Below are 18,211 nucleotides of genomic sequence, written 5' to 3' on the forward strand. Positions count from 1 at the left end.
AAAAGTCTGACAGATAACCAACAAGTATTTAAGAAGAAATTAAAAGAATTTCTGAAGGACAACTCCTTCTACTCCATAGAGGAATTTTTAGATATAAATTAAGAAAAAAAGAGAAAAAAAAATTATAAAAAAAACAAAAAAAACAAAAAATAAAAAAGTTGTTATATTAACTTAATTATGTTGTTAAATTAACTTAATTATGTCATGTATTGGAAAATTTGACTCGTTCCACATCATTACAACATATCATATTCATGATCCATGGAACTAGTATTAACCTAATCTAATCTAATTTAATCTTGAAGGCAATGTGGCCTGAACCCGGCAACATTGAACATAGTTATCTGTGGTTTCCCATTTTCAAATTAGGCAAATTCTGGCATTGGTCCCTTACTATAAGCCACAGCCAATTCCTTCCAAACACCTTTCTTTCCTGACAGATTCCAGTTCCCTTGAAGAAGCAGCCTCTCTGCTTAAATGAAAAGAGCTGCATCAAAGGCGAGCTGAGCATCTCTTTGGAAACTCCTGGCAGTAAAAGCCGTATGATAAATAATCATCCAAATTCTCCTCATTTAGGCTCATGTGTTTGCCTGGATATACTTTCATGTAGAAAATGATCTGTCTTTCATTGTGAGAAGTGATAGGCGATACTTAAATGAGGAAATTTGGGAAGTGTTAGGTTGAATAATTCCAGATCTTTTGCATTTTTGACACCAAACATTGTTCTAGCTTCTCTGTTGAACAGAGACCTCTTTACTCCAAAATCCCTGTTGGTAATAATCATGGTGTCTGAAGAAATAAGCACTTGTCCACTCCTTATCAATTTCTCAGCTCAAATCAAGACTGAAAGAAGTAGAGCGTAAAATGACTTTGGAGGGTCAAGTGAGATTGTAGTGTGACTGCTTATTAGAGCTTTGCCGACATACACCACTGTTAGGTAACGATATTATATATTCACTCGATCAGAGCTGCGAGATCGTTGTTGAATAAAATGGCTTCGTTCTCTATGGAAATTTTCGGAATAAATGAAAAACATAAGTTTTGTTAACAAACTGGACCCCCACCCCTTTTTGATAAAATCATAGCTAAGTCCTTGGCTGAGGAAGGAGGACCATGACTTTTACTGCACAGGTGTACATGATCTTGTTTCAAGCTGAAAACAAACTGTGGAGAAAGATTGTGATTATATTGAAAAATAACAAATTAATCATGTACAGGGTTATTACAAATGATTGAAGCAATTTCACAGCTCTACAATAACTTTATTATTTGAGATATTTTCACAATGCTTTGCACACACATACAAAAACTCAAAAAGTTTTTTTAGGCATTCACAAATGTTCGATATGTGCCCCTTTAGTGATTCGGCAGACATCAAGCCGATAATCGAGTTCCTCCCACACTCGGCGCAGCATGTCCCCATCAATGAGTTCGAAAGCATCGTTGATGCGAGCTCGCAGTTCTGGCACGTTTCTTGGTAGAGGAGGTTTAAACACTGAATCTTTCACATAACCCCACAGAAAGAAATCGCACGGGGTTAAGTCGGGAGAGCGTGGAGGCCATGACATGAATTGCTGATCATGATCTCCACCACGCCCGATCCATCGGTTTTCCAATCTCCTGTTTAAGAAGTGCCGAACATCGTGATGGAAGTGTGGTGGAGCACCAACCTGTTGAAAGATGAAGTAGGCGCTGTCGGTCTCCAGTTGTGGCACGAGCCACTTTTCCAGCATATCCAGATACACGTGTCCTGTAATGTTTTTTTCGCAGAAGAAAAAGGGGCCGTAAACTTTAAACCGTGAGATTGCACAAAACACGTTAACTTTTGGTGAATTGTGAATTTGCTGCACGAATGCGTGAGGATTCTCTACCGCCCAGATTCGCACATTGTGTCTGTTCACTTCACCATTAAGAAAAAATGTTGCTGCATCACTGAAAACAAGTTTTGCACTGAACGCATCCTCTTCCACGAGCCGTTGCAACTGCGCCGAAAATTCAAAGCGTTTGACTTTGTCATCGGGTGTCAGGGCTTGTAGCAATTGTAAATGGTAAGGCCTCTGCTTTAGCCTTTTCCGTAAGATTTTCCAAACCGTCGGCTGTGGTACGTTTAGCTCCCTGCTTGCTTTATTCGTCGACTTCCGCGGGCTACGCGTGAAACTTGCCCGCACGCGTTCAACCGTTTCTTCGCTCACTGCAGGCCGACCCGTCGATTTCCCCTTACAGAGGCATCCAGAAGCTTTAAACTGCACATACCATCGCCGAATGGAGTTAGCAGTTGGTGGATGTTTGTTGAACTTGGTCCTGAAGTGTCGTTGCACTGTTATGACTGACTGATGTGAGTGCATTTCAAGCACGACATACGCTTTCTCGGCTCCTGTCGCCATTTTGTCCTACTGCGCTCTCGAGCGCTCTGGCGGCAGAAACCTGAAGTGTGGCTTCAGCCGAACAAAACTTTATGAGTTTTTCTACGTATCTGTAGTGTGTCGTGACCATATGTCAATGAATGGAGCTACAGTGAATTTATGAGATCACTTCAATCATTTGTAATAGCCCTGTATGTTGTAGCTTTTATCCTAAAAATATGGCATTCAGTTACTTATAAAAGAAACATTTTAAAAAATGGGTATTATTTTCTCACTGAGCCTCTTACATTTACTGTCTTATACAGTTCATTAAGAACAATGATGCTCAATTAATAAATATAATGCTGCGAACAAAATAACCTCTATCATCTACAACTTAAATTCACTCTGTCACAAAAGAAGCAAAGCATACAGCCATAGAAAATATTTTACCACCTCCCTCATGAATTAAATGTTCTAGCAGATAATGAAAGTTTTAACAAAAAACTGAAATGGTCCTTATTTGTCCTCTTCCTCTACTCGATGAACTGTGAGTAGATAGTATGTATGTGGTTGGGTTATGTTTATCACATTTTGTCTTACATTAAGATTAAGACAAAGAAATCAAGTTATGCAAATGACCTGCATGTAGCAAACTTTCCTCATGTATTTTATTTGTACGAGGGGGGATCAAATATAAATGGGATTTTTGTTCCTGAACATCAACTGTTGGTAGGACTGGCCCCGCACTTCTGCTCTGCTTAGGAGGGACTGTTAGCACTGAGGAGAGCATGCTGTTAGATATTGCCTGCCATTTCATTAGTAATGATCAAGGTGTCTGAGCAACACGTGCACCCCTCCATTGTGCAATCCACAATTATCAAATTTCTTGCTCGTGAAGGAGATATAGCGGTGGAAATTTGCCAAAGATTGACTGCACAGTTCAGTGATAAAACATTATCGAGGACGTGTTTGTCTGGCATAAAAAGTTCAAGAAAGGACAAGAGCATGTGGAAAATCAGCAACAAAATTGCCATCCTCAGCCCAGCGTAACAGACAAAGATATTCGTGCGGTTAAAGACATTACTGACGACGATCGACGGGTGCGAGTATCAGAAATTGCACTAAAAGTCGGAATCAGTTATGGGAGCTGTCAAGCAATCTTTACCTACAGTTCCATAAAGTTTGTCCAGATGGCTCCCTAAGCTTTTGACTCAAAATCAAGTTGAGATATTTGGAGGTCTATCAGAGGCTTACAGCACAGTTTGCGGAAGAAGGTGACGCATTTTTCAGTCAGATCGTCACCTGCGATGAAATGTGGGTTCACCACTACACTCCAGAATCTGAACGAGCCACTAAGGAGTGACAGAGAAAAGGGGAGGCAGCACCAGTAAAAGCCAAGACTCGACTGTCAACTGGTAAGGTTCTTTCAACCATTTTTTTCGATCAGTGAGGCATTTTGCTGATCGATTTATTGCACGAGGGATCCACAATCAATGCTGCTTACAATGGCAAATGGTTGAACAATGCGAGTGCTACATATTTCTGCTAAAGATGAGACCAATTGATTCGACAGGTCATCCTCCTCCACGACAATGCGGACCCCATACTGCAGCTCTAACTGTCTCCAAGCTACAGGAAATGCCCTGGACTACACTCGATCATCCCCCTACAGCTCGGACGTATCGCTCTGCAATTTCCATTTATTTGGACTGCTTAAAGAAGCTCTAGGAGAGTGACTATTTGAAGGTGATGAGAGTGTGGAAGCATTCGTGCGTGACTGGCTGGTAACACAACCCAGTTATTTTTATGGTGAGGGCATCAAAAAGCTGCCAATACACTGGGACCAATACATTTCCAAAGCAGGAGACTATGTGGAAAAATAAATTACAACTGATTTGAGTTTTTCAATAAATGAATTTAAATAAAAAATAAAATCCTGTTTATATTTGATCTGCCCTTGTACCAGGTGTACCTGTATGAAATGAGCATTTTTTTGTGAAAATTAAACACTAATTTTGAATTGAAAAGTAAAAACATTTTATTCAAAGTACTGACCATTGCTTTCTATACATTTTGACCACCTTTATGGCAATTTGTGGACACCACGCCAATAGAAATGTTCGTCTTTTGAAGCAAACCAATCAGACACCCAATTTTCGACTTCTTCGTAGGACTCGAAGTGTTCCTCAGCCAATGCGTGTCCCATTGATGAACACAAATGGTAGTCGGATGGGGCAAAGTCTGGTGAATACGGCGGGCAGGGTAGCAGCTCCCAGACAAGTGTTTTGATTGTATCCTGAACCAGTTTTGTTTCGTGTGCAGGTGCATTGTCGTGTAAAAAAATTACTTTGCCACGTCTTCTGGCCCATTCTGGTCCTTTTTGATCAATGCATAGTTCAAATTGATCATCTGCTGTCTGTAGCGATTAGTATTCACAGTTTCACTTGGTTTTAGAAGCTCGTGATACACCACACCTTTCTGATCCCACCAAACAGAGAGCATTGTTTGCTTGCCGAATCGATCTGGTTTTGCAGTCGATGTTGACGGTTGTCCCAGATTAACCCATGATTCTTCCTGTTTAGGATTCTTAAAATAAATCCATTTTTCATTGCCAGCAACAATTCGATGCAAAACTGATTTTCTTTCATGTCTTTGAAGCAAAATTTTACAAATGGTTTTTCAGTTTTCCATCTGTCTTTCATTCAATTCATGTGGCACCCATTTTCCACACGTTTGGATCTTTCCCATAGCTTTCTAACGGTCAGAAATTGTTTTTTGTGCAACATTTAGCATTCCTGCCATTTGCTTCTGACTCAAAGTATCATCTTCATCCAATATTGCTTGCAATTCGGCGTCTTCGAGCTATTTTGGTGGTCTTCCACGTACTTCATTTCATACATCAAAATCATTATTTCTGAACCATTGAAACCATCTCTTGCACATTGCTCTTGATAGAGCACGATCACCGAATGCCTCAGCAAGCATTCGATGTGACTCTGCAGCACTTTTTTTCAAATGAAAATAAAAAAATTAATGCTTTCGCAAATCGTCACTTTCTGGTACAAAATTCGACACTGTTAACGTGATGAAAACATATGATGTCGTTTGTTCCACGACTTCATGTATACTAAATATCTTTGACAGATGTCACACCTACCAAACAAAAAAAAAATTAAGGCTGGTTCACAACAAATGTTCCCTATCGACACATTTGTATCTTAACGCTCATTTAATACTGCTACACCTGGTAAATCTAAAGACGTGAGCTGACTTGTATATGCCCTATAGAACATGCAAAATAACCAAACTAAACTAAACCAAAATAAAGTAAGCCGGCCCCACAGTAACTTGACCACGCAGCCCACTAGCCCACGCATGCCTCACCTTCAGCACACTGTGCTGCATTCCGGCGCGGTCCCGGGAGACAGAGATGTGCGGAGCCAGCGGGTGCGCCGCTCTCGGCCGGCCTTCCAGCTCCAGAAGTGCGCTCTGGACTTTGAAGCGTGCAGCCTCCAGGTACGCCAGCATGGAACGTGCCTGGAACCCAAAGGCGAGTGCTACGTAATGCAACAGCCACAGATTTTGTATAGGAGTATGGGATACACAATCTTTAATGAACTACTCAATAAATTGTCTATTTTATAATGTTATAGTGTACGATTGTGTTTATTATTTTCCCATTTATTACTTATTAGCTAACATTATTTCTAAGACTTCAACGTCCTTTGATAAAAATTAGTTATACTATTTCATTTGCAAAATTACAAAACTGGATAATTTAGTATTTCCTGTACACAGATTTCCATTCTGCCAAAACAATAATTTCAAAATTAGAAAAATAATAATTTACTTGTCTGATGTAATTCTTGCATAAAATATATTAAAATGATTAACAGAAAGTTCTAAAAAAACGTTGCACAACAACAGGTTCAATTATTCAAATAGGGAACAGTTCAGTAGATAATAATCTGTAACATGATTTACAAAGCATTTGGTTCTATTAAATATCGTAACATAAGCATTGCCACCTCTGTAAATGTTAGCAATTAAAACGATTATGCACTTTGGCAGGAATTCACATATTTCAAAAGCAACTGCTCAAAATCAATATTTTAAGAAATTTCGTATCAAAAAGAAATAATTGTATAAAAAAGCAAGTAGTGTCAAACATTTTCTCCATTATTGTAAAACTTACAGTCATGCAAGTTTTTGTGAATATGTCACATTTCATTGTAACTTCCTAAAAAGTATTAATACTCTTAAAAATAAATGAACTTGTCATCACCAATTGTTACTTTTCATGTCAGTGCTGCTGCGAGACCAAATAAGTCAGCTGTTACAATCAGTTGCTGGTCAGACATTAAAGTATGGCCAACACAAGTTGTAGTTTAAATAAAAAAGGCAACAATTATTTAATCAGTCTGTAAAAAGTTTATGAAGATATGTTAGAAGATTAAGACAATAAATCATTATGTGAGTTAACAGTCAGTGTTTTATTCCATAAATTGAAAATAATGCATCGATCTCTTGCTAAAAATACACTCCTGGAAATTGAAATAAGAACACCGTGAATTCATTGTCCCAGGAAGGGGAAACTTTATTGACACATTCCTGGGGTCAGATACATCACATGATCACACTGACAGAACCACAGGCACATAGACACAGGCAACAGAGCATGCACAATGTCGGCACTAGTACAGTGTATATCCACCTTTCGCAGCAATGCAGGCTGCTATTCTCCCATGGAGACGATCGTAGAGATGCTGGATGTAGTCCTGTGGAACGGCTTGCCATGCCATTTCCACCTGGCGCCTCAGTTGGACCAGCGTTCGTGCTGGACGTGCAGACCGCGTCAGACGACGCTTCATCCAGTCCCAAAAATGCTCAATGGGGGACAGATCCGGAGATCTTGCTGGCCAGGGTAGTTGACTTACACCTTCTAGAGCACGTTGGGTGGCACGGGATACATGCGGACGTGCATTGTCCTGTTGGAACTGCAAGTTCCCTTGCCGGTCTAGGAATGGTAGAACGATGGGTTCGATGACGGTTTGGATGTACCGTGCACTATTCAGTGTCCCCTCGACGATCACCAGTGGTGTACGGCCAGTGTAGGAGATCGCTCCCCACACCATGATGCCGGGTGTTGGCCCTGTGTGCCTCGGTCGTATGCAGTCCTGATTGTGGCGCTCACCTGCACGGCGCCAAACACGCATACGACCATCATTGGCACCGAGGCAGAAGCGACTCTCATCGCTGAAGACGACACGTCTCCATTCGTCCCTCCATTCACGCCTGTCGCGACACCACTGGAGGCGGGCTGCACGATGTTGGGGCGTGAGCGGAAGACGGCCTAACGGTGTGCGGGACCGTAGCCCAGCTTCATGGAGACGGTTGCGAATGGTCCTCGCCGATACCCCAGGAGCAACAGTGTCCCTAATTTGCTGGGAAGTGGCGGTGCGGTCCCCTACGGCACTGGGTAGGATCCTACGGTCTTGGCGTGCATCCGTGCGTCGCTGCGGTCCGGTCCCAGGTCGACGGGCACGTGCACCTTCCGCCGACCACTGGCGACAACATCGATGTACTGTGGAGACCTCACGCCCCACGTGTTGAGCAATTCGGCGGTACGTCCACCCGGCCTCCCGCATGCCCACTATACGCCCTCGCTCAAAGTCCGTCAACTGCACATACGGTTCACGTCCACGCTGTCGCGGCATGCTACCAGTGTTAAAGACTGCGATGGAGCTCCGTATGCCACGGCAAACTGGCTGACACTGACGGCGGCGGTGCACAAATGCTGCGCAGCTAGCGCCATTCGACGGCCAACACCGCGGTTCCTGGTGTGTCCGCTGTGCCGTGCGTGTGATCATTGCTTGTACAGCCCTCTCGCAGTGTCCGGAGCAAGTATGGTGGGTCTGACACACCGGTGTCAATGTGTTCTTTTTTCCATTTCCAGGAGTGTAAATATTGAGCCAATTTCTTCTGAGAAGTGTTATTAGGAGGAGGACAGGTACTTTGGAAAAAGGTACTGCTTTATCTTCTTATAATAACCAGCCACTGCTTTTATCGAATACTTTAAAGAAAGTATTTACTATTAGCACTATTATCAGAGACTACAGAAAATGTCAAGATATCGAACAGAAAATTGTTTGCAGAAGGATGGATTCAGCATATAGAAAAGTCAAAAAAACTTTAAAATGTATTTATGAGCAAAGGAATCAAGGAAGAAAGAGTGTTAGACAAATGTAGAGGAGAGAGGTGGAAAGGGTGCATTGTGAGCCTCAAAGACGGGGAGGAATTTTTTGCTGATGTGATAGAAGCAGAAATGGGAACTGATGTGGAAGACATTTCAGTGTTAGAGTTTGCAAAGCTTTGGAAGACCTGAGACCAAATGAGGTGGAAGGCACAGATAACAGCAGAAATTACGAGATCATTGAAGGAAGTAGGAACCAAACAACTACAAAAGTTAGTGTATAGAATGTGGCACTGAAGAGATAACACTTTCGAAGGATATCAAACGCACAATCTAGAAGACAGAAAGGGCAGATAAATGTGAGAACTACAGCACAATCAGCTTGACTGGCTCATACATCCCATTCTTCTCAGCTCCACATGCCAATCTCACTTCCACATTCACTATTCTTTTGTTTTCTTCCAGCACTCTTTCATTTGTTCACTATGTTTGTTCTTCTTCTCTTTTGACCACTTCAGATGAAGTCCCTGCCCCCCCCCCCTCCATTCTGCTATCTTGGAATCCTTCCATATTCAATACTTTTCCCCTAAACACTTCTGTCACTTGTTTCTTGCGCTTTTATATTATTTTTCTAAATCCTTTTTGTAGTTTGTGGATCCAACTAACCAACTTTTTATACCATAAATATTTGAAGATCTTCTTGCTTAATCTACTGTCTTCCATTTCATATAAATGCTAAAAAATATCGGCCTTTTTTTTTCATTACTTCTGATATGATTTATGATTTCTATATTTCAGTAAACTGCATGAGTACTTTGTAACAGCCAACATTTCACAGTTTTTCGTGTGCATGTGCCTAATGCTTTCCTAATGACTTACTTTCCTAGTATTTCTAATTTATCTAAACAACAATTTTATGAGAAGGAAAGTTGCTACCCACCATACAGCGGAGATGCTGAGTGGCAGACAGGCAAAAAAGAAAAGATTTTCCACATACGTGCACACACACACACACACTCATGCAAAAACAACTTACACACATGACTGCAGTCTCAGGTAACTGAACCCACTCTCTGTGTGTGTGTGTGTGTGTATGTGTATGTGTGTCTAAGCCTGTTAATACCAGTGCCTAACAATTTTAATTGTATCTTACAGCACTGAGGATGGTCACTAAGTGACCGAAAATCGATTTTGTGGACAATAAAACAAAAAAATACGACCAAGACTGTTTCTCCTTCCAATCCTCAATGACTGTTCAGCGAACATTGCTGCATATGGACTTCCACAGCAAATTCGTGGTGGACAATGCTCTGACATCAAAGAAGGCAATGAGCACAGTTTTGATCCTGCACTTGCTCGTGAGTGCCTTCAAAGGGACAGGGCAGCGATGGGGTGGCCACTCTGAACTCTGCCTTTTTGTCTCAGGGTCGCAGTCAAAAATCCACGACTCATCACCAGTGATAACTGAGCTTAAAAAATGAGGATCATTTTCTCACATTTCCAACATTTCTCCGCACCGAAGCACTCGCGTGTGCTCGTGTTCGTCGGTCAACACTTTTGGGACGAGTTTGGCACACACCTTTCTCGTGTTCAAATCTTCGGTCCCAATGCGGAAAATGGTTGTTTTTGAGATGTTTAGAGTTTGCGCTACGAGTTGAAGGCTCAGCCGTCTGCCAGAGTTCAAGCAATCGCGCACACACGTCACATTTTCGTCGACTCGTGCGGCTGATGGCCGTCCACTGTGAGGTTCGTCGGTGATCTCCTCTCGGCCCTCCGTGCACCACTTGTGCCATCTTGTGATTTGCACAAGCAATCAGTCCCAAAGGCATGCTGAAGTAATGAAAACGTTTCGGTGGCGGACTTCCCAAGTTTAACGCAAGATCTGACAACGTACCGTTGCTCTACAGAATTATCCATTGTGTTGTGTTACATAAACTCAAAATGGGGTTGACGGAAGTACATATCCTGACTCGCTGGCAGCTCACAACCGAATGAGACAAAGAGCGTTTGAAGCTAACACCCCCCTCCACTTAGCCCACGAGGTTACAACACGCTGTGGTGTACCGTTGTGTCAGAACCAACTTGGTCGCATTTGTTATAGAATATATATATATAATAGAGGGAAACATTCCACGTGGGAAAAATATATCTAAAAACAAAGATGATGTGACTTACCGAACGAAAGTGCTGGCAGGTCGATAGACACACAAACAAACACAAACACACACACAAAATTCAAGCTTTCACAGCAAACTGTTGCCTCATCAGGAAAGAGGGGGAGGAGAGGGAAAGACGAAAGGATGTGGGTTTTAAGGGAGAGGGTAAGGAGTCATTCCAATCCCGGGAGTGGAAAGACTTACCTTAGGGGGCAAAAAGGACAGGTATACACTCGCACACACACATATCCATCCGCACATACACAGACACAAGCAGACATTTGTAAAGGCCAAGAGTTCGGGCAGAGATGTCAGTCTAGGCGGAAGTAAAGAGGCAAAGTTGTTGTTGAATGACAGGTGAGGTGTGAGTGGCGGCAACTTGAAATTAGCGGAGATTGAGGCCTGGTGGGTAACGGGAAGAGAGGATATATTGAAGAGCAAGTTCCCATCTCCGGAGTTCGGATAGGTTGGTGTTGGTGGGAAGTATCCAGATAACCCGGACGGTGTAACACTGTGCCAAGATGTGCTGGCCTTGCACCAGGGCATGTTTAGCCACAGGGTGATCCTCATTACCAACAAACACTGTCTGCCTGTGTCCATTCATGCGAATGGACAGTTTGTTGCTGGTCATTCCCACATAGAATGCATCACAGTGTAGGCAGGTCAGTAGGTAAATCACGTGGGTGCTTTCACATGTGGCTCTGGCTTTGTTCGTGTACACCTTCCAGGTTACAGGACTGGAGTAGGTGGTGGTGGGAGGGTGCATGGGGCAGGTTTTACATCGGGGACGGTTACAAGGGTAGGAGCCAGAGGGTAGGGAAGGGGCCACCTAACCTGCGTAACCTCTTAGTTCATCCCTATGAAATCCCCTGAGACTCGTTTGATGCAGCTCTCCATCTCTCCATGCTACTCTATCCTGTGCATGCTTCTCCCAGTACTTTATCTAAACATCCTTCTGAATCTGCTTAGCATATTCATCTCTTGGTCACCCTCTACCATATTTACCCTCCACGCTGCCCTCCAATGCTAGATTTGTGATCCCTCGATCTCTCAGAACATGTCCCACCAACCGATCCCTTCTTCTAGTCAAGTTGTGCCACAAACTCCTCTTCTCCCCAATTCTATTCAATACCTCCTCATTAGTTATGTGATCTACCCACCTAACCTTCAGCATTCTTCTGTAGCACCACATTTCGAAAGCTTCTATTCTCTTCTTGTCCAAACTATTTATCGTCCATGTTTCACTTCCATACAAATACTTTCAGAAACGACTTCCTGACACTTAAATCTATACTCTATGTTAACAAATTTCTCTTCTTCAGAAACGCTTTCCTTGCCATTGCCAGTCTACATTTTATATCCTCTCTACTTCAACCCTCATCAGTTATTTTGCTCCCTAAATAGCAAAACTCCTTTACTACTTTAAGTGTCTCATTTACGAATCTAATTCCCTCAGCATCACCCGACTTAATTCGCCTACATTCCGTTATCCTTGTTTTGCTATCCTTATTTCAAGACACTGTCCATTCCGTTCAACTGCTCTTTCATGTCCTTTGCCATCTCTGACAGAATTACAATGTCATCGGCGAACCTTAAATTTTTTATTTCTTCTCCATGGGCTTTAATACCTACTCCGAATTTTTCTTTTGTTTCCTTTACAGCTTGCTCAATATACAGATTGAATAATATCGGGGAGAGACTACAACCCTGTCTCAATCCCTTCCCAACCACTGCTTCCCTTTCATGTCCCTTGACTCTTATACCTGCCATCTGGTTTCTGTACAAATTGTAAATAGCTTTTCTTTCTCTTTTTTGGACTCCTGCCGCCCTAGGTATTTGAAAGAGAGTATTCCAATCAACATTGTCAAAAGCTTTCTCTAAGTCTACAAATGCTAGAAATGTAGGTTTGCCTTTTCTTAATCTTTCTTCTAAGATAAGTCGTAGGGTTTGTATTGCCTCACGTGTTGCAACATTTCTACGGAATCCAAACTGATCTTCCCCGAGGTCGGCTTCTATCAGTTTTTCCATTCGTCTGTAAAGAATTCACATTAGTATTTTGTAGCTGTGACTTATTAAACTGATTGTTCGGTAATTTTCACAGCTGTCAACACCTGCTTTCTTTGGGATTGGAATTATTATATTCTTCTTGAAGTCTGTGGGTATTTCGCCTGTCTCATACATCTTGCTCACCAGATGGTAGAGTTTTGTCAGGACAGGCTCTCCGAAGGCCATCAGTAGTTCTGATGGAATGTTGTCTACTCCGGGGGCCTTGTTTTGACTCAGGTCTTTCAGTGCTCTGTCAAACTCTTAACGCAGTAACATATCTCCCATTTCATCTTCATCTACATCCTCTTTCATTTCCATAATATTGTCCTCAAGTACATCGCCCTTGTATAGACCCTCTATATACTCCTTCCACCTTTCCGCTTTCCCTTCTTTGCTTAGAACTGGGTTTCCATCTGAGCTCTTTATGTTCATGCAAGTGGTTCTCTTATCTCCAAAGGTCTCTTTAATTTTCCTGTAGGCAGTATCTATCTTACCCCTAGTGAGATAAGCCTCTACATCCTTACGTTTGTCCTCTAGCCATCCCTGCTTTGCCCTGTTGCACTTCCTGTCAATCTCATTTTTGAGACGTTTGTATTCCTTTTTGCCTGCTTCATTTACTGCATTTTTATATTGTCTCCTTTCATCAACTAAATTCAATATTTCTTCTGTTACCCAAGGGTTTCTACTAGCCCTCGTCCTTTTACCTACTTGATCCTCTGCTGCCTTCACTACTTCATCCCTCAAAGCTACCCATTCTTCATCTACTGTATTTCTTTCCCCCATTCCTGTCAATTGTTCCCTTATGCTCTCCCTGAAACACTGTACAACCTCTGGTTTAGTCAGTTTATCCAGGTCCCATCTCCTTAAATTTCCACCTTTTTGCAGTTTCTTCAGTTTTAATCTACAGTTGATAACCAATAGATTGTGGTGATAGTCCATATCTGTCCCTGGAAATGTCTTGCAATTTAAAACCTGGTTCCTAAATCTCTATCTTACCATTATATAATCTATCTGATACCTTTTAGTACCTTTTAGTATCTCCAGGGTTCTTCCATGTATATAACCATCTTTCATGATTCTTAAACCAAGTGTTAGCTATGATTAAGTTATGCTCTGCGCAAAATTCTACCAGGCGGCTTCCTCTTTCATTTCTTAGCCCCAATCCATATTCACCTAATATTTTTCCTTCTCTCCCTTTTCCTACTCTTGAATTCCAGTCACTCATGACTATTAAATTATCGTCTCCCTACCCTACCTGAATAATTTCTTTTATAACAAACACAAACACACACACATGTATATATGATTTGGTTACGTTAAGGTATAGGTTACGTTAGGTTAGGTTATGCCCGTCTGGAAGTCTGTTAACATGTGGTGCAAATATGTGCAGTAAATTTGTCAAGGAGTTGTCGAGATTTTTGGTAATGATGTTGATGTATTTATATAGTAGTATAGATTAGTGTAATGACTGCTGTGCTTGTTTTCAATATACTAATAACCAACAATGAAACAGGGGAGACTCAAAGAATGTTATTGTTGTGAAGGTGTGTAGTGTGTAATGGGGTCTGTGAGCAGACCGAGTGAACACTGGAGCCTCCAGCCGGTACTCACGTGGTGCAGCTTATCGGCGACACTCTCGCCCCCGGAGTCGGCCGCCCCCGGTGATCCGCCGCCCCCGGCCCCGGTCCCCGAGTCAGAGGCGGAGGCCTTGAGTGCCCTGGCCAGCTGCTCGACGCCCTGCTTGCCGCGCCGCTCACGCTCTAGGTCTTGCCGGATCAGCTGCAGCAGCTTCACCAGTGCCTGAGGACGGACACAACGTGTTGAAACGAGACAAATTAAATCGTGGCATGGGATGGGGGGAGAAGCTCAACAATGGTAGGAGTCAGGAAATTGTTTTCAAGTGTCAACAAATGGGAATAAAAGTCTGAATATGACTGGGGTCATCGAAAGTCGAATGAGGGAGTCACAGGTTTCTGTTCTGGGTCTGATATAAGGAACTGTTATGAATGTGAGTGGGATTAAATGTGTCAGATACTTTAAAAATTTTTTAGCTCCAGTTCTATACCATAAATTGACTGTAAAGCACAGAAAAACAAGAATTACTCCACAACAAAATTGTGCAATGGTGTAAGTCAAAAGGACAGACTGCATTTTTTGAACTGTTTTCTGTATAAAGATTAAATTTTATGGTCAGTTTAAAATATCTTATGAGTAAAAGCATATTAAACTGAAGCTTATTATTATGTAATTCCTTTTCTTTAAACACATTTTCATCATCTTTCAATAATTTAGCTTGTTTAATATAAATATGTGTTTTTTGGAAATTCTGTAAAAAATGTAATAGTAGCACTCTTTACACTCTTACAATGTGGCTTACTGTCTTGTTATAGGAAGTGGCCACAAGGAAATCACAGGTGTATTTTCAGTTGCAGGATTCAGACACTACTGCTAAGGATAGTCTTGAGCAGATAAAAGATGCAGAGTTTGATTGTTTTGCAGGTAAAAGAAGCAGAGTAAAAACTGCAGAGTTCATGTGTTGAGTAGGTACAAGATACAGAGTTCACGCATGATGCAGAGTTCGTGTGTTCAGCAGATAAAAGATGCGGAGGTCACATGTTGAGGAGGTAAAAGGTGTGGAGCTCATATGTTGAATAGGTAAAAGATTGCAAGTTTGTGAGTTGTGCAGGTTGAAGTGTGTAGCTTGTGTGTTGCGGACACAAAATTTGTGAGGTTCATTCATTGATCAGGGTAAAGGTGCAGAGTTCATGCGTTGAGCAGGTAAAAATTGTGGTGATAGCAAATGGTCTCGTAGAAGCTGAACATAACTGTTCCAGTCAATGATCAGTTCAGTAGGACCGTAGGACTCAGTTCATTCTACATAAACACATCCCATACCATTATGGAGACACCAACAGCTTGCACAGTGCCTTGTTGAGAACTTGAGACTGTCGCTTCGTGGGATCTGTGTTGCAGTTGAACCCTTCCACCAGCTCTTACCAGCTGAAATTGGGACTCATCAGAGCATGCCACGGTTTTCATCCCACTGTCCTAACAGATATGGTTGCTGTATGTCCCACATTGTTTTCTGCTGTTATTTTGCACAGAGTTGCTTGTTTGTTAGCACTGACAACTCTACGGCAACACCACAGCTCTGTTATTAACTTAAGGCCGTCAGACCCTATGTTGTGACAGGTCTTGCCTGAAATTTGGTCTTCTCAACACACTCTTGACACCGTGGATCTCAGAACATTGAATTCCCTAGAATGATTTGTGAAATGGAATGTCTCATACATCTAGCTCCGACTACCATTCCGCGTTCATAGTCTGTTGATTCCCATGGTGTGGCCCTAATCACATTGGAAAATTTTTCACATGAGTCACCTGAGTACAAATGACAGGTCAGCCAATGCACTGCCCTTTTATGCCTCGTGTGGGCAACACTACCTTCATGTGTAGGTGTGCATATCGCTATTCCACGACTTTAGTCACCTCCCTGTAGCGCTGGGCAGGTAAAAGACGCAGAGTTTATGGTGTGAGCGGGTAAAATTTGTGGAGTTCGAGTGTGAAGCGTATAAACGTTGTGAGTTTTGTGTGTTGAGCAGGTAATACGTGGTTCACTCCAAAACAAATGCCCCAATTTTTTTTTAATCCATCTTTTATTCTACACCTTTGAAAGTTTTACAGTGCGTAGATACATCCTTTAGGAACAATATTTTCATTTCTCCACATAATTTCCATCCCTCTCAACTGCATTACGCCATCTAGGAACCAGCACCTGTATACCCGCACGGTAAAATTCTGGACCGACCTGTAGGAGCCTCTGAATGGCAGCGTGCACAAGGGAGTCATCATCTTCAAACCTTGTTCCACAAAGAGAGTCTTTCAGTTTCCCAAAGAGGTGCTAGTCACATGGAGCCAGGTCAGGACTGTTTCAGTGTTGTCCATCCGACTTTTGTGATCGCTTCCACGGTTTTTTGAGAGACACGTGGCCGTGCACTGTCGTGCAACAGCAAAACATCCTGCTTTTGCCGATGTGGTCGTACACGACTCAGTCGAGCTCGAAGTTTCTTCAGTGTCATCACATTTGCATCAGAATTTATGGTGGTTGCACTTGCCACGATGTCCACAAGCAGGAGTGCTTCGGAATCGAAAAACACCATAGCCATAACTTTTCCAGCAGAAAGTGTGGTTTTGAATTTTTTTTCTTGGGTAAATTTTCATGATGCCAATCCATTGATTGGCTCTTCATCTCTGGTGAAAAATGATGGAGCCACGTTTCATCACCTGTCACAGTTCTTCCAAGAAATTCATCTCCACCATTCTCGTACTGTTCCAAAAGTTCGCTGCATACCGTTTTTCTTGTTCTTTGTGAGCCACTGTCAACATCCTGGCACAAACCTTTTTTAACGCCAACACTTTCAGTATTCTGCAAACACTTCCTTCCCCTATCCCAACGTAGCGTGACAAGTCGTTCACTGTGATGCGTCTGTCAGCAGTCACCAATTCTTAGCTCTTTGCACATTGTCTGGAGTGTGTGCAGTACGAGGCCTGCCGCTGCGAGGACAATCCTCAATAATGCCGTGCCCGCTTTCATCACGTAACCTGCTTGCCCACCGACTAACTGTACTGCGATCGACAGCAGCATCTCCGTACACCTTTTTCAACCTCTTGTGGATGTTTCCCACTGTCTCGTTTTCACAGCACAGGAATTCTATGACAGCACGCTCTTTCTGACGAACGTCAAGTGTAGCAGCCATCTTGAAGACATGCTGTGACGGCGCCACTTACGGGAACAGGTTCAACTAAGTTTGAAAACAAGCGGTAAGGATGTATCTACGCACAGTAAAACTTTCAGACATGCAGAATGAAAACAAAAATAGCGTGCATTTCTTTTGGAGTGACCCTCGTACTTGTTGGAGTTAGCGTTGAGCAGGTAAAAGCTGCAAAGTGTGTGTGCTGAGTAGGTAAAAGGTGCCGAGTTTTTGTGTTGCGCAGGTAAAATATGCGAAGTTGGTGTGTTGAGGAGTCGGTGTGAGCCGCTGAGTGACTGATTTACCTGCTTGCGTCGGTCCCTGTTCATGGCGAGGGTGACGTGCTCGGCGTAGAAGTCTGGCAGCAGCTGCTCCGGCAGGGGGTTCCCCGCGCCCTGTAGTGCCGCCGTCGTCCGCAAGTCGCGCTGCACGTCCATCGCCTCCACCGGCTCGCGAAGCCGCGCTACGCTCTGCAGCAACAACAACGCCACCTCACACTACACCTACACACTACACAAGAAATAATAATGATGATTTCGCTTTGGGATACATTCAAACATCATTTCCCACGTAAATCCGCGACATATTGTTGCATAAAGTAACAAAAAAATTGGCTCTGAGCACTATGCGACTCAACTTCTGAGGTCATTAGTCGCCTAGAACTTAGAACTAATTAAACCTAACTAACCTAAGGACATCACACACATCGATGCCCGAGGC

General features: G+C 42.7%; 1 protein-coding gene across 2 annotated transcripts in view; it reads right to left on the bottom strand.

The window, feature by feature from the left end:
- LOC126213229 (nostrin) overlaps window positions 1–18,211 on the bottom strand; it is an 817,565-nt gene that overhangs the window by 34,768 nt on the left and 764,586 nt on the right. For both annotated transcript variants that reach the window (XM_049940878.1, XM_049940879.1), the window contains 3 exons: window positions 17,797–17,961; window positions 14,352–14,540; window positions 5,730–5,882 (listed from right to left, as the gene is read on the bottom strand). In XM_049940878.1, coding sequence (XP_049796835.1) covers window positions 5,730–5,882; window positions 14,352–14,540; window positions 17,797–17,961 — 507 coding nt within the window. The remainder of the gene's footprint in view (window positions 1–5,729; window positions 5,883–14,351; window positions 14,541–17,796; window positions 17,962–18,211) is intronic.

The sequence above is a fragment of the Schistocerca nitens genome, chromosome 11, assembly GCF_023898315.1.
Source record: "Schistocerca nitens isolate TAMUIC-IGC-003100 chromosome 11, iqSchNite1.1, whole genome shotgun sequence".
Lineage (NCBI taxonomy): Eukaryota > Metazoa > Arthropoda > Insecta > Orthoptera > Acrididae > Schistocerca > Schistocerca nitens.